The sequence below is a fragment of the Onychostoma macrolepis genome, chromosome 08, assembly GCF_012432095.1.
Source record: "Onychostoma macrolepis isolate SWU-2019 chromosome 08, ASM1243209v1, whole genome shotgun sequence".
NCBI classification, from domain to species: domain Eukaryota; kingdom Metazoa; phylum Chordata; class Actinopteri; order Cypriniformes; family Cyprinidae; genus Onychostoma; species Onychostoma macrolepis.
This window is the reverse complement of record NC_081162.1, coordinates 29,364,009-29,381,167: the sequence shown is the minus strand read 5'-3', so window position 1 is coordinate 29,381,167 and position 17,159 is coordinate 29,364,009. Positions and strand designations below refer to the sequence as shown.

The window sequence follows — 17,159 nt, the reverse complement described above, 5'->3', positions numbered from 1 at the left end:
TGAATTGAATATCAAAAGGTTGGAGTAGACCTGTTTGACTGCAATGGTAAGAGCCACATTGTAGTTACTGATTATTTCTCCAACTATCCAGAAGTTGGAACACTTCAGGTGACATCCAGCCAAGCTGTCATTGCTTTTCTGAAGACAGTCTTTGCAAGACATGGAGTTCCTTGTGAAGTGTTTTGTGATAATGGCCCACAATTTTGCAGTTAGGGAGTTTGATGCCTTTGCTAAAGAGTGGGGATTTCAACACACTGCATCAAACCCAAACTACACTAGGTCCAACGGGCTGGCGGAGAGTTCTGTAAAGATTGTGAAGGCTCTCATGAAGAAGAGTCACGATGGAAAGACAGACTTCCATAATAGTCTAATGATTTCAAACTGGGTTATCCCCAGCCCAAATGCTGATGGGTCGACGGATACGCACTAACTTACCCGTCCACCAGGACTTGTTGACACCTGCAGGGGCGAACAAAATCAAAGAAGCAAAACAACAACAAACAAAAAGATAATTACGACAAGAAAGCAAAGACCCTGAGCCTGGAGATATCCTGGTTCAGTTCATATCCTGAACCATGCAACAGGAACATGGATGCGACAAGGTTGTGTTGAAAGAGAATTAGTACCACGGTCATACGAGATTCAGACCGAGCATGGTGCAATTCTAAGAAGGAACAGAGGGGACTTAAGACCACAAGTGAGCCAAGCATTCACATAATGTATCTCATAACCTTGTAGTTCAGTTGTATCTGATCAAATGCACATTAACATTCTTTTGCTTGGGTTGAACACATCATTATTTGCTTGGTTGGAACAGCAGATACGCTTATTTTTCTCTATTTCATTCTCTGTTTCTGCCACGGGATTGGCATCACATGGTAACTAGGAATTACACAAGCTTCAGTCTGGATCCAGCTCTTACAAAGACCTGAGATGACCGAACACCTGAGAAGAGATGATGCAAACCCCTCAGAGGACCTCAAATGATACCAACCCTGAAACAACATACAAAACTACCAAATTTTGCTATAAGTTTGATCGCAACATATAATCATAGCTGTTAATAGTGTTCACCGTCTGTTTGATTACATGTCATTAACTAACGGCATGATATTTTACTGTACATTTCTGCCATATAGACATCAACTTGAGATAGCCACCACTGATAAGCTACTAATAAATATAACGTACAAACTTTAATTTTCTGTAAAGCTGCTTTGCAATGATTTGCATTGTGAAAAGCGCTATACAAATAAACTTGAACTGAATTGAATTTAAGTGACTGTTCAAGAAGCCGAGTCGCAATCAAATGAACAAGATGTGTCTGACATTTCCACAAGTGAACAAACTTGGCAAAGGTCCTGTGGATCACACTGACTCTGATCTGACAAAGAAAGTTACTGCTTCATCTGGGAAGTATTGCACACCAAAACGCACTGTTAGACTTCCTGAAAGGTTAACTGAAATATGTTGAGTGTAAAAAAAAGAAGTTAATTGTGAAAATTCTGTGATGGTTTTGTTGTGATGTTATGAATATGTTATTTTGGCATAAGAACAAATTGATAGAACAAAAGATTTCATAGGAAAGTTGTTTACTTTTAAAGGGGGGAAGATGTGATGTTATGCCAGATAACAACTATGGTTCCGGTACTGTGTTGTGGACCGGACTGTTCAGGGAGTGCACCATGATGTAGAGATGAATGCTATGTTTGTGCGCATGTAATAAATCATCAGAATTTGCAGCAAGTTGTTGTCCTGTGGCATTAATAGTATAACAAATTATATTCCTCATGAGGAAGAAAGTGAATGACTGTCCAAATTATGTGTTCCTTAGATTGAATAAATGCTTGGTGTCTGGATATATCTGCAGAACACTGCCAGAACTGTACATGTGGAGTAAGAATCTGTTTACAGATTAATATGTTATATAGGTGTAGACACGCATTTTTGTTTTACAATATTTCAGAGATTCAAGTTTCAGAGGTTTAATTTTTGTGTTGGACTTCCTAATTCGAAAAGCTAAATTAATCCAAGATACTTCATTTAAAAAAACGAACTTGTAATGGTTTTGTAATGTAGCCAGTACTCAGTGTTTTAAGGTCATTTTGTTATTATTGGTGAGGATGTTTCCTATATTATGGAAGAATAAGTACATTTTCAGACATGAATCAAGCATTTTACTGCATTTTTGAAGAAAGATGAACTGATGTATGAGGCTACATGTTAAAAAAGGGCAACTGTGTAAGGAGTTTGGAAAAAGTATACTGGGTACTGAGAAATGCATGTAAGCAATTAAAAAAAAAAAAAAAAAAAAAAAACTACAACAGTTTTGTAAAGAAATATTTATTTAGAGCTTAAAAGAACATACAGCACATAACCAAGAAATGTTTCAGATGGTGTTTCTGAAAAACAAAAAATTGTTGAGGATATTTTGATGTCATTAAATCATGCAGAAGAATCATTGTCAGAACAAATAAAAGTAAGAAAAATCTGTTGATGGTCTTATTTATGCAGTAATAATATTTTTTTATATTTTTTATATCAAACATATTACATGAAAGACTGCACAAATTCACTTCTAATATACATTTTTACAATAAAGAAGAGTAAAATAGTCTTCAAAAAGGTCTCAGAGTACCCTTTCTCAGACCCAGAGCCTGACAGATACCATTATTATTAGCTATACAGACTTACAAGATTCTGTTCTAATATTATGAACTTCTTTTATTCTATGCATTAAGTACTGGAAAAAAAAGCCAGCAAGAATGATAATTTATGTTTCTATATAATCTCTATAATTTACAGTTCATTATATCATCATTGCAATTTAATAAAAAGCTACAAATATCAAACACATTTATTAGATTTGTTGTTATTGTTTTCAATTTTTTAAATGGTTTTAACTGTTAAAAGTAAAACATAAATGATAAGTGAGTTGTCCATCAATGAGTCAAGTCCAGTCAGTCGTACCTGCGATAAGTGTGATTATTAATTATGTGACTCAGTTTGAAAATGCAGTGTTTATTTATTTGTTAGTTTGTTTGTTTGAGTTTCCAAAGTGTTATTAAAAACTTACCATCATTAGGTTGGTACCAGGATCCTCCCTATCAAAATAATAAAATGGTTAAGAAAGAACTTGAATTTAAACATTATGTAGAAACATAGATGAGTATCAGCCTGATTTGCTCTCATCTAAACAGACCTGATGATTTCTTCTTGTAGTAAATGAGTCCAGCAGCTGTGATGATGATTCCCAGCACCAGACCAGACGCCCCGATAGCGATTTTATTCCTCTCAGACTCAGGGAGAGACGGATCTGTGGAGTACAGAAACCATTTTTATTTAAATATTTACTGTTTACTATTGGTTTAGCATACGTGAATGTAATTACATGAGCTTTACATATTTTTATTCAATCATAATTTAGTTTGTCAAAATGTGTTGTCATTTACATAAGTTGAATCTTTCCTCTTACCCCAGTCTACAATGATGGGTTTAGTTAAGCCAGCGTGATCCACCATACAGGAGATCTTCTCTCCAGATTTGGGAGTGTATTCCAGGTGGGAGTGGATCTGGTAGTACCAGTCTCCGTTAGGCATCTCCTCAGTTGAGGTCACATCAGACTTCACAGGTTTATCGTCTTTCATCCAGGTCACTTGGATCCCGTGTGGGTAGAAGCGGTAAGCACTGCACATCAACACAGCTGGATGTCTGCCACCGGCCTGCTTCACTGAACTGAGCTTAACCTTTGGTGCAACTGAAGCAATAAAAATAACATTCTAAGTGCAAATCCTACATATACATATTGCGATCCAAGGTATATTATAAAATTCCCTAAGTATACAGTGGTGCACATAAGTGGTCCGCAGGTGCGCATGCACGACCAAAATAAAAAATGCACTGTGTAAATAAGTTCAGAGCGCTCATTAACATAAGATCAACAAACTGTAATACTGTATAAGATTTCTATTCAAACCGAAAGCATAAATCTGAGCTATCCGCTGTCGTTTTCAAAGCACAATGCAAAACTTTGACATTTCATTCACTGACGCGCTTCACTCTGCAGCGGATATTTACTTCCAGGCAACCCGCCAAAATAAAAGCTTGTTGATTTTAAGTTTGAAAATGATGAAAATTCATACATTAAAAAAAGTAAATATTAGCATTTTAGTTTTAAGAGTTCTATAAAATAATTGTATTTTTATTTAATACTCCCTATTTATTTTAAAATATAATTGTATTATCACACTTTATTATTTTGTTTATTAGTTTATTATTTTAAAAACTAAATAAATAAAGTGCAATAATATTAATATTACTATTATTAATTTATCTTTTATAGTTTGTTTATATATATATATTTAATGGGTCACGCTACTTGCAGTGTGAGGACCAAACCAAACCTCCAGGTGCTCTTATGAGAACCAGGCTGTGTGGGAGTGTTTTTCTAAAATTGACAAGGGAAAACAAAAATTAAAACATGTTTTTTTTTTACTGTGACATTCTAAATGTTACTTATGAAGTTGAAGACGCATATGGTTCACTGGACCCAAACATACGTTTCAAATTCCACATTTATAGTATAGTAATAATAGCAGTGTAGAGCTTATTTGCATTTTAAGTGATATTATAAATCCTGTAAACATATACTGAAGGTGATATTTGGATTTCTCTGGCTCTCTGCACTGGCATTTAGCAAAACCGGAAGTATCTATGCACACACTCGCTGGACTGGAAATCCAAGATGGCGGAGATATGCAACTAGCTCATGCCTTTTGTCTGTGTCCTGAACTTTTAGTTTGTAGTTCTGTTTTATTGTTGCCTTGTTCCCCACTTGTTTTCCTGCTGCTCTGTTCCCTTGTTTGTTGCCATGGACACTCACTGGACCACCCCCATCTGCTTGTTAGTTACCATGGCTGCTCATTAGTTCATAGTTCAACTCTGTATGGAAGGTTATAGCTAGTGTTTTTCTTGTGTTTGTCAGCCGTTAGTCTTGCTACTTGTAAGCTGTTGCGTTTTCCTTTGTTCCCTGCCTTGTTTTCTATGTATTTCTGTTGTTGTTTTATTATTATTAAATTAGCTGCGTCTAAATCCTCGTCACTCCTCCTTCTTGCCTGCACGTGACGTTATCAAAATACAGGTTTTCAAATCATTATAAAATTAGCACAATGTCCTGTAAAAGTAATGTTGTTTAAAATGAGTGTTGTGTATGACAGGAGAGATCAGAATCGTGTGTCTCTTACCTGTTTTATCAGCGATAGCGCTCTGTCTGTTTTTAGCATTATATTTGCAGTATGTCTCCACCTGAGCTCTCTCTTGCTGCAGCTGGTTGGGATCTTTGTTGTATAACTCTGCGTTATATACTCCATGTGCAGTGTATCCCACATACTCCCCCACAGTGCTGTTGAACTGTATGTGCACATCTTTATTGAAGATATAGTTATCAATGTACACCATGTCACTGAGATCACGGGAGCTGTGGATGCATTTAGTCCACCGAGAATAGTAGTATCCGTTAGCTGAAAAGTAATGTTAAAACATCATCAGTTATTTCAGATGATGTCACGTCACCTCTGGAAAAACAGAAGGGCTTAGATACACAGGTTGGTTGTTGTTTTAGTGACCTGTCCTGTTTACTACTACTTCTACTAACACTAGTAATCAATCACGAATAATGTTATTGTAAATATATATCTGTTCATTTTGTATTACACTTAATTTTATTTACCTGCTCCGGTGAAAGCAGACAGCATCAATATGAGATGAAAACACAAGACCTTCGGCAGTGACATTTTTCTCTCACTGTGACTATCCCAACTGAAGAGAAATCCTGCAATACTTTGTTCATGAAGTGAATATCTAAAACATCCAGCCAATCAGCCTCTACACATGAAAGTGTCAAGTGTTGCTAAGAAGTATCCGGTTTTATTTTAGAACTAAAGCCAGTTACACAGTGACTGTATTCTTCAAGCTTCTCTGCTAATTTTAAGGGTTTAATTAAACCATATTTTATCATATTTTAACTTTTTCCAAGTTTATAATGTATGTTTTAAAGTTGTTTGCTACTATCAAAATAGTCTGACAAATCTCAACAAGAGCTTATTGAGAGCAACAATAATAATGACTATCTCAATTATTTACATCAAACTGTTTTGCTTTCTGCATTGTTTTTATTATGTGTAAATTAAATAAAATAGGAGGAGGTCCCTGATTGCACTGATTGTAACAAGGTCCATTTGTTTAGCATACAGTATCTTTTTACCTTCCTGTATCTTATAGAATGCAATAAAAATGCTTAAAGTAACAAAAAAAAAATGTTATTGGTATAATTCACAAACTTGTATTTTTTTTCTTCTTCTTTTTTTTAAAGACGGATTTGCTTGTTTCCAGTACATTCTTCTTTATATGACAGCAAGCTGCTTTAGATTTTCTCAGCTGATTTATACATTTCTATGAACTATGGTTCATGCTCTAAAAAGAGTTAACATAGGCAATGAAGCAGACTCTTAATTTTGCTGAAAGATTCAAGTTCACTGCCTAATGACAGCTACAGGTGCACAAATACAATGATGAAAATTTATGTTCATCACAAAGTTCACTGAGGAGTTATGTGAATATAGTGTTTTATACTGTACTCTAAGTGTCCTCTTTTGAAGTTTGGGACATTTAAAAAAAAATATATAAATCTGTATATTTCAATACTCTATATTTCTGTCAGTACTCTTCAATCCTACATATTTCTTCTCCTCTTTATAGCCCCTCCACTCTTCCTCTCACCTCTTCTTCTGCTCTTTCCACCTCTGCTGACTTTACCACCTTTCACTCTTCCTCCATTTCTTCCCCTTCTCTTTCTTCTTCTTTCTCCACTTTCCATTAATGTTTGTTTGCATTGGGAATTCACAGTTGACCTCCCTTGACTCTCTTAAACTTAACTAAAATTGTAATTGCTGTGTTAATAGTTCAGTGCATTTCCTTCCTGTGCTGTATGTACACTAACACAACAGATTTCCATTTGATGGTTAATGAGTACATATCATGTGCAATTAAGAATATAACAAAGTATGGTTTGTTGTGTTAGGAGAAATGGTACATACATTTATGTGATTCATGTGAAACCAATAAAAAACTGTATTTTTAATGAAATCTTACTATATCTGTTTAAGTTTTTAACTGAATGTGTTGTTTAGAGAGCAATGATGAGTTTGGAGAAAGGTATAAAATAAATTGGAAAAAACAAACAAACTGCAGAGCACCTCTTCAGACTGTTAGTGTATTCATTGGTTGTTATTTTTCTTTATTATTTCATTAATGTCTTCTTCACAAGCAAGGACCACACCACAAAAATGAATGCTGAAGAATTATTTTATTGAATAGAATGTTAGGGATGAATAGGGAGACGATGAAGGGGAAATAGGAGTCAAGTTAGGTGATTGGCTGAGGTGTGGCCCTGCTCCTGAACCTTAGTTATCTCCCTTTTATTATCACTATTATCATCACTATTTTATAAAGAAGATGAATGAAAGTATTTCAGCTATTTCAAGACAGTAGACATGATTCTAACAATGACAAATTCAAAGGTTCGATTTGCAGGGTAAGCATGAACTGATAATATTTGCTTTTTGAATGCAGTATACTGTAAGTTACTTAAATGTAGATTAAGTAAATGTAGATATTGGCTACAATATTTATGAAGGTCATTCTAAAATATCATGTTTTTGTTCCTCTGGTCTATTATATTCTCGCCTGTTCCTCTGTCTTTCAACACATATAGCCATATCTGTTGTTTTATGGACAGCCCCATCTAATAGGTTTTTGAGGCTACCTTGCCTTGGAACAGTTATATAGATGATAACACAATATAAAATCACAAGTGAAATTAAAATAGATAATCTTTATTTGAAGTGTATGTCAGAAAATGTACAAGATCTTGAAAAATTAATAACTTGAAAATGATTGCAATGACAGAAAATTTAAAAATTTAAAAACAATTTCTACCTTATTTTCAAGCACACAGCACCACAATTTTTTAAGAATGCCATAATGTTTGTTGAAAAAGACTTGAATTAATCCAGCAATGAGGAAGACGACAAGAGCTCAACCTTAGAGTAACTAACAGATAAAATTATTCAAATTAAAAGTCCAATATCACTCTGGATGAACTGAAAATGTGATGTATTAGTAAAAAGATCATCTACAATTTTAAGCCTTTTAGACATCTGTATGTAAGTGTATATGGTGTTACATCTCAAAAAAAGAGGTTTTTCATATGCTTCATACTCATTGGTGCATTATTAGAAATATCAAGCAATATTAAAGATTATATTGAGATTTATGTGTCTATGAATCTATTTCTTTATAACATCTAAGATGTTTCCTGTAACCAATGTGATGAGTGACAGAATGATGCTCAGATTTACTGTTTTAAATTTCATTGGAGCCAAATGAAACTGGCTTCATTTGCAGGACCTGTTACACACTATATACAATTTCTTTTCAAAGTTTTCTTCCATATCTAGGATGTCAGTTGCAGTTGTTTCCTTTAATGAGGAAGAAAGTTCCAGTAGCGACTCCCAGCAGCCCCAGAGACAGACCCACTCCACAGAACACTGCTGGACCAACACCGGGCACAGCAACGTCCACTTCTAGAATACACACATATACAACCATTTTGTTTATGCATTATTAATAATGTAGGCTTTATTAATGTAATTTCTCCATAATTTCAAGTGTTTCATATGTATATTTTAGGCTGCTACTCTTATCTTTCACATCAATAATCAATTTTATTTGAATATATACATATTTGTATTAATTATTTATAGAAAACAATTGGGAAAAATAAATAATAGAAATCAGTCCAGTGATTCTCTAAAACCACACACTCACCCCATGTTTTAGTCTGAGTTTGATCAAGAGAGACGTGGTTCACAGAGCAGCTGTAAATGTCTCCCTCCACAGGTGTGAACGGCAGACTGGAGAAGATGTTGTAAGTGCCGTCATCATTTGGGCGATACTGACTTAGACTGTCTTCTTTTAAAGCCTCGTTGTTTTTAGTCCATGAGACTCTGACAGGTGGAGGAAAGAATCCAGTCACATGACAGATGAGAGTGTTTTCAACATTCAGCTGCACATCATCTTCAGCATAGATGGATGTCTGAGGTTTGTCTGAAAACACAGACAAAGACACGGATGCTGTTATTGTTTCAAGCATTTGAGATACAATTTGTTTACTGTTAACAAAATTTAGAATTAAACATTTAAGTGTTAGAATTAATTAATTGTTTTATTTGTAGAATTAAATTTAATTGTTACACACAATTAAATAAATATAATGCATATCCTACCCATTTTCTCTTGTGGATTTTTATAAGCTTTGATAGCTATATCTAAGTTTGCTTTGCAAACTTGCATTTCAGATAAGCCTTGCTCATAAAATCCAGGATAGCCGAGGGGATCTGCAAAGTCAGGTAGAGTAACTACTCCTACTCCTTTAATGAAGTCTGAATGGTACAGTTCCTCTCCATCCATTCCATACATATGTTCTTTCTCTGTATCAGAGCATCCCATTAAATAGAAATCTTCATGCACAACTGAAACAGAAAAAAAAAAGTATTAGCTCAGTATAACAGTACATTATCAGTCTAGACAAACTACATGAGAAATTGAAATATAGGGCTGTTTGAATATGACATGCATTTGTACCATTTGCTCATGAGTAATTTTTTACAATGATTGCTTAGAATTTTCATTAAAAAAATGTATTAATTAAAAATTACATAAGTATGAACTGCTCACGATTTTTTAAATGAGATTTTTCTGTCTCAGCCTTGTCTGATTACTGTTATTCAAAAATCAAATATTAATACAAAACAAAACTTTTCATGCCAGTCATTTCACTTTTCTGTATGTATATTACATTTCGGTATTCCTTGAATACAGTGAAAGATGATGAAAATGGTGTCTTTAAACAAATGATTAATGATAATCCACTGACTTACCTTTGTTCTCAGAAGAAACAAGTGCAGCAAGCATGAACATAAATACATAAAGCTCCATCTTTCTCAGAGCTGAATGGGAAAAACACTACACAAAATCTTTTTTGTTTGATGATAGCCGGTCTTTACTCCGCCTTATGGCTCATGTAGCAGCCTCATAATCCTCAACCAATCAAAATCGTCCCTTGCTCTGATATTCATGTTTCTTGGCAAAAAAATTTTTTTCCTGTCTTACATTTACAAAAGCTTGTTAAGAGCAACCAGCTACCACATACAGTTTACTTTATGACTTTTCAATATACAGTTGTAAATTTGAATTTGTATGTAATTGTATTTGAAACATTGGTCTACATAATTTACTTAATGCTATATATGTAAAAGTACAACAGTTCTACAAACAGTATGCAGCAATGCATTATTTTGAAGACAGTAACATTTTAAAGAACCTGACTTGTGCATGGTTGTGTGCGTGAGAAGAGAGATGAGACCTCAAAATAAGGCAATATAAAACAAATTGTCAAGCATTTGTTTGAAACAATACCAATCTTCATAGAGTTTTCATGTTCTCTGTGGGTTTCCTATGGGTGCTCTGGTTTCCCCCACAATACAAGGACTTACGGGACAGGTGAATTGGATACTCAATATTACCTGTAGGCGTTTTTTTTTTTTTTAAGAGTAATCTCTATGTTTTCAATCTTCAACATCACAGCAAGTAAAATAATCAAATTTTAAATTTCCTACACATTTCACTTTTGTGTTTATAGTTTTACAAAATATATAAGTTTTCTTGTATCTTAGCTACCACAAAACCAATATTTTTAATTTAAACCATTGGACAACACTAAGCCGCTAGGAAAACCTGAAATTATGTAAAGCTGCTACAGACCTTTTTCACAGCAGCGCCATCTTTGATTTTGATTTTTGACATTGGGTTGTACTGTTAGTTAATGTGTTTTTGGATTGTTCTGATGATGACACACTAAAAATATCTATCCAGGAAATTTCAGCAGACAAACAACTCCAGACAACATGAGCTGTTGAAAACTATAGATGATTTAGGAGCTTTATACAGCTTCTTACAGTGGACACCATTGAAAACACGGCAAGTCTATCCCTCACAGTCTCGCTGTCATATCAGGATTCAGCGGAGCGCTCATTTTCAAAACTTAAACTATAAGCACCATTGCGCAGAACAGACTACAAAAATACAAACATTCTAAAGGTTGAACTAGGCTCCAACTTGGGTAACTGACTGATTTATGAGATTAATAAAACAATGTTGGCAAAGTTATATTGTTGGCTTTTCTGAGGTAAGCTAAATGTTATGTTACAACTGTTATGACTATTCACAAGCAGTTTTTTAAAAAAAAATTTATTTTTTAAACACTGATTGATCGATTACATGATACTTTTTTTTTTTTTTTTAATTTTCAACATGCCTTCTGATATTCGTTCATGTTTATTTCATGCTGTAAATATTAAAGAGGAAAAGATGATTGATTCACACGCTGCTTGAACTGAGGTGAATACAGTTATCTCATGACAAATTAAAGAGCATAAAACATTTATTGTTTGTATTTTATCATAAAATTGACAGAATTTATAGGCTGAGACTTTGTGTTATAATAAAAGTAACAAAGCATAAAGCTTATGGTGATTATTGGGTGGCTGGAGTGCTACAAATAACAGCTTGTGAATAGTCATGTAATGTTATTTACCTCAGAAAAATTTGCACCCTGAAATAATGTTAATTCAATGATGAAAAATAGATCAAGATGGTCATAAAAATCAACATTTCTTCAACCTAAATTAAATCACTTATTTAACATTGAATCAACATAGAAACATTATCAAATCAATCCTGCTTTTTACTCCTTTCAATCAGAAAACATGCAGGACTGCAATTAATATGGTTTTGAATCAAAAAGTTACTCCAAGTAAACAACATCCATCAGTTAAACATGCAAAAATATTTATTTTTGCCCCCACACTATTTGAACAGGAACTATTTGAACAGGAAAATAACATTGCATTCAAGTAAAACCAGTGATTCTTTCAAAATAAAAAATAAAAAAACTTGGTGGTGACTTCAAAACATAGGTATGGATTCACAGACAGGGCTTAGCTTAAGCCAGGGGTCCGTTCTTCGAACATCACTAACTCAGTTAGCTGGATTTGATTGTTGCCGATTTTGCTTGATCTTGGATTGTTTGGTTCCTCGAAGCTCATCCTGGAGTTGCTGTCATAGCAACAGGTCCGTAAGCTTAAACCTGCTCGGGAGCAGGTTTATTTCATGTAAACAGGATTAATTGCATTTTTTTAAGCAGAATTGATACTTAAAATATGTCCCAGCCACTGCTCCTTTATTATAAGAATACCCTACTGGTCCAGGGACAATTATTTCAAATAATAATAATTTAAAAATTAATTTGAAAATAATATAACAATGTTGTGTAGTCTATAATACTATAGACACAGCCGGTTTTACTCATTGAAAGATTTATTAGTGATGAAATAATTACTTTATAATTGTATTGGAGACTTATATGCTATACAGTTAATCCGAGTCGTGCATTAATTTGAGTGGTGACAGATATTATGGGAATGGCTTGATGGAGCGCAGGAGATGCAGATAACTTGATCTCTAAGAAACTTTAATTAATGCTGTCACATAAGAAATCTGCTTCAAAGATAAAATTAAACGAATTGCTAATTACAACACTGAAATAAAAATGTAAAGCCTGTACAAATACTAGAAATCATAAGTATAAATAATTGGGAATCATGTAAAAAAAATTACAAATAAATTAAAAACAGTGCACATTTCATTTATCCATTATACCATTTATGTAGTTGTGTTTGCTTGGCTGTTTCCTTATAAAAGTCCAGAAATTTGTCAAGTTTTTCGTCAGGTGTCTTTTTTAATTATATGATGTCATTACGTTGCTGTCTTGCCACCAGCTAATCGCTGCATTGCTGATCGTGGTTTCGAGTATCGATACATCTGCCCTTTTCAGGGAACACGAGAACGCGCAGTAATCTTTGACAACTTAATCCAGATATTTTAATCTTATACGCAAATTCGTTTGAATAACCAAATTAGCCAGAGATCAGTTATCAGGATTAGAAGATCTAAATCTTTTAAATGATCTCAGATGTAATAAACGACGTACGAAGAACGGGCCCCAGGACTAGGCCCTAAATTAGGATACTTAAACAGCTTTTATAAAAATGCAATAAATAAATAAATAAACAAACACATTACTGGTGTGCATCTTGAGACAGGCAATGGCAATGACATTAAGATCTGTCAGAGCAAGTTATTTTCAGTTAAGACAGCTCAAACATGCATTATAGTCTGGGACTAGCCTTGTGAAACTGGGAGACAGAGCTTAAAATTTTGAAAACAATTTACATACAGAATATGATCAAATGAATGACAAAGTGACTTAATTACATGGAACAGTTAATTCTGAATTTATAAAGCAAATGCGAGGAGAAGAGCCTGTAAAACTGACACATATAGGCTAACAAATGCAAACTGCATCTGCAAAATGGAAGTAAATGCAAATGAAAACTCACCATCAAAGGCAGAAACACTAAAATACTACAGACTGAAACATTACCAGTTTGCTGCTTAGGACTTGAAGCTTTTCACGGATTGAAGCTACTTTTCTGATTAAAAAAAGATGTCTTTACTCCTCATTAAACGGATAGTCTGATGAACTCAGGGCTTTTCACCACAAGGCAATGCCCACAAGCCGTTCAGGACCACAACGGAGCCATTTTTGCACTGTCACAGCAAAGATGATCTCTGAGGCCTCCTCCTTCTCAGCTTTCCCTTGTTGTTGTTGTTGTTAGGCATCTAAAGTATAAAAACAAACAGGACGTTAAAACTACACAATGCTGTAAAACATTTGATTGGTAGTAGTGTATAACTGAAAGAAGGTGAGTCCTAAGTATTTGGAAATGTGACTTAATGTACTACAAAATTAAGTGCAAATTGAAATTTGCTAAAAGGTTTACATTCAAGCTAAAAGATGGCGATTTCAAATTTAAGACTATTTAATTTTAATATAGAAATTAAGCACCTATAGACATACGTATTATTTTAAAACCCTTAATATAAAGCATTTTCCATGTTTGGAACAAATTGGATTATGCACTTTCCTCACCGCAGCTCACTCTGTGCCCTCTATTTTTAAGATGTACTGTACCTGTAATATCAAACTACTGTATATTGATATAAATGGCATTGCCTCATTCTGTATTGTTTATAAATTATATATATCATACTAGTGTTGTCACGGTACCAAAATTTCTGTATTCGGCACCGATACCAGTGAAAATCCACAGTTCTCGGTACCAATTTCGGTACCAAAGAAAAACATGCTAATTAAAAAACACTATTTTTATTAATAAAGTCAAACAAAAAGAAAATGTACAAAAATCAATGCCATTCTTTATACTTATTTAAAATTGTGTTTCAAGTTTTTCCGCAAGTAATAAAAGTATGAAAAACAGTAAATAAGTTTCACCCAAATTTAATTTGTCTTTTAATTAATGAAATTTAAACATTTAATTTTTTTGGTAAATAAAGGGGATTTACAATTAAAATTAAAACATGGAAGAAATATTGTGAGAATTATTTCTTAAAAATAAAGTTTTATTAATTTCATTCAACAGTTGTAGTAGTATCACATACATTCTACTAAATAATAGTAATATATGTCTTTTGGGTCATTCTACATAAACGTCCACTTTTGGTATGGCAAGACATCTTAAAATTTATTTATTTTTCTAACATTTAAACTTAGACCACATTATTAGATTACCTTTATGAATACATATAAATGACAGCTTAATTGTTTTTTTGTTTTTTTTAGCTTTTGTGCGTAATTATTTCAAGACCACATGTACTATTTTTTGTCACTGGTGTTACCTTATTTAGCAATATTAAAAGTTATGAAATATTATTTCTCTATTTTTTTTAGCACATGTAGTCAGAGTTACAGAAAAATAATAAAAATGCACGAAATAAGGAGATTATGTTTTATTTACTTAATGTGACAGAAAATAGAACGGTACAGTAACACAGTAACACCAGTGACACAATGAATCACCAGTGACAGTAACACCAGTGACATACATAAGACCTGATATACTGATCTTCACTGCTGTCATCCATAAGAAAGGTAACACCAGTGACAGTAACACCAGTGACAATTTTCATGAAAAATGCATTTTACAATGTCTGCTGCAAGGTATCAAACCACATGTTGTCAATCATGGTATACTCACTAAATTAAGTAGTTTAATCCATTTGTATTATAGTCTTTTTTACAATTCCCTAACAATAAATAGGTCATACCAGTGACATCAACTAAAATCTTCATATGAAAAATCATGAGATAAATGAGAAAATTTCTCATAACTGAAAAGAAACAGTGGACATAACATGGGCCTTTTTTCATAGATGTTTAGAAAATAGGAAGGAGGAAGTCAAGTGATGTCATCAGTGTGATATTTATTTCAAAATAATAGATTTTTGTTAAACGGTGACACCAGTGACAACTCCTGGGAACCACTGTTTTCATTATATATTTTATAATATTTATTCAGCATTTTGTTTTGTTATGCCATTTATATCATATATTTGATAGTTATGAATACATTATTGCATTTTAAATGGAAGAAAAACCTGTTTTTGACCTCAAAATAAAGCACTTTCCCTCTGTACATGGCTGTGGGGACGAGCAGTTTGTGGTGCTTGGAATTCTTTATAATTAACTAAAAAACAAATATTGCCACATGGCTCAAGAAGGTGTAATTGTTCAAATAACATATTGTTTAATTTTAAAATATAAAGACATTGTAACCCTAAAGTGTTGTTCAAGTGTAATATTTCTGTAAAGGCTAGGGACAGAAAAATGGACATTTCCATAGAATGACCCTTTTAAAGGGATCCCTGGGTATTAAAACTTGTATGGCTTAATATAACGTAAATGATGTCTCTTACTGAAATATGTAGTAGAAAACCCATTAAAGATTTATGTTATTTTAAAAAATCACATCGTTTTATACATATTTTGGACTATGGGGGGGCGCCATTTTAAATGGTTGCACTGTGAGCTACTGCCGCTACCTGTTGCTATTTTTACCACAACACAACTCGGAATAGACAACTCGGAAAATAAAATACTGTTATGATGACCACAGCTACTGAAAGAGCTTACAGGTGGCGATGGATATAAGTATTGATTTAAACCAAATGCTGTACCATCGATTTTTCCCCACAAGGAGTGTAAACACCCTGGATATCGAGGGAAATCCGCGCTGAGAAACTCTTCTAGCGGCCGCGCATCATGATTAGCGTCGGCATGTTTACATCCTAACAGATGGCATCTAGCGTTTCTTGTCTCAGCCGTTTGTAAGCTCTTTCAGTAGCTGTGGTCTACTAAAAGACTCAAAGGCATCAGGGCTAAAGTGGAGAGCAAAAAGAAGCGGGTCTTTAGGAAGTTTTATTCGTCCACAGGCATCTTCCCATTCTTTTCTCCTTTTCTTATCGCTAGGAAAGCAGTGAAGTCTTACATTGCTTCTCTTGTTGCCCTTTCGACTGAAAATTACTACCAAAAGCCACACAATGCGGTATCGTATCAGTATTTTATTTTCTGAGTTGTGTTGTGGTAAAAATCCAAAGACTATAGAAATAAGTGCCAGTAGTTCACTGAGTGCAACCATTTGACGTCATCGACGCAGAATGTACTGTGCACATAAAATAATGGCGCCCCATAGTCCAAAAACGATGTCGATCTTTTAAAATAACATAAATTTTCATGGGTTTATTACTACATATTTAAATAAGAGACATAATTTACGTTATATTAAGCTATACATGTCTTAATACACCGTCAAAATAAAACTTTTATTTTGACGGGTTGCCGTGAATACCTTTAAATTGACAATGGTTTTACTCAAATGAAACGGTAAAATGCTTGTGAAGTAACTCTCAGAACAGTTCTGGAGATGTTGTTTATGTATTTATGTCCTCAATGAGACGGCAGATGCTGAAATCACCGCGAGCGTCACGCGCACTTCAGTGTGTGGAGCAAAAAAAAAAAAAACCGCTGAAGGCTGGAAGTGAAAAACCCCTTATATGCCATT

General features: G+C 33.8%; 2 protein-coding genes across 3 annotated transcripts; both read right to left on the bottom strand.

Moving 5' to 3' along the window:
* Positions 1-2,327: 2,327 nt before the first annotated feature.
* On the bottom strand, positions 2,328-5,885 carry LOC131546203 (H-2 class II histocompatibility antigen, E-S beta chain-like). Of its 2 annotated transcripts, none has more exons than XM_058785596.1 (6): positions 5,729-5,885; positions 5,244-5,519; positions 3,476-3,757; positions 3,203-3,316; positions 3,077-3,104; positions 2,328-2,970 (listed from the first exon to the last, which is right to left on the bottom strand). In XM_058785596.1, the coding sequence occupies exons 1-5, from the start codon at positions 5,790-5,792 to the stop codon at positions 3,082-3,084; spliced, it is 759 nt and encodes a 252-aa protein (XP_058641579.1). In that variant the 5' UTR covers positions 5,793-5,885; the 3' UTR covers positions 2,328-2,970; positions 3,077-3,081. The 2 variants fall into 2 exon arrangements, with proteins under 2 accessions (XP_058641579.1, XP_058641580.1); XM_058785597.1 differs by having other exon boundaries at positions 2,328-2,402.
* A 1,986-nt stretch (positions 5,886-7,871) lies between these two features.
* On the bottom strand, positions 7,872-10,134 carry LOC131546204 (mamu class II histocompatibility antigen, DR alpha chain-like). Its single transcript, XM_058785598.1, has 4 exons — positions 9,999-10,134; positions 9,345-9,590; positions 8,887-9,165; positions 7,872-8,642 (listed from the first exon to the last, which is right to left on the bottom strand). The coding sequence occupies exons 1-4, from the start codon at positions 10,054-10,056 to the stop codon at positions 8,521-8,523; spliced, it is 705 nt and encodes a 234-aa protein (XP_058641581.1). The 5' UTR covers positions 10,057-10,134; the 3' UTR covers positions 7,872-8,520.
* Between the last annotated feature and the right edge of the window lie 7,025 nt (positions 10,135-17,159).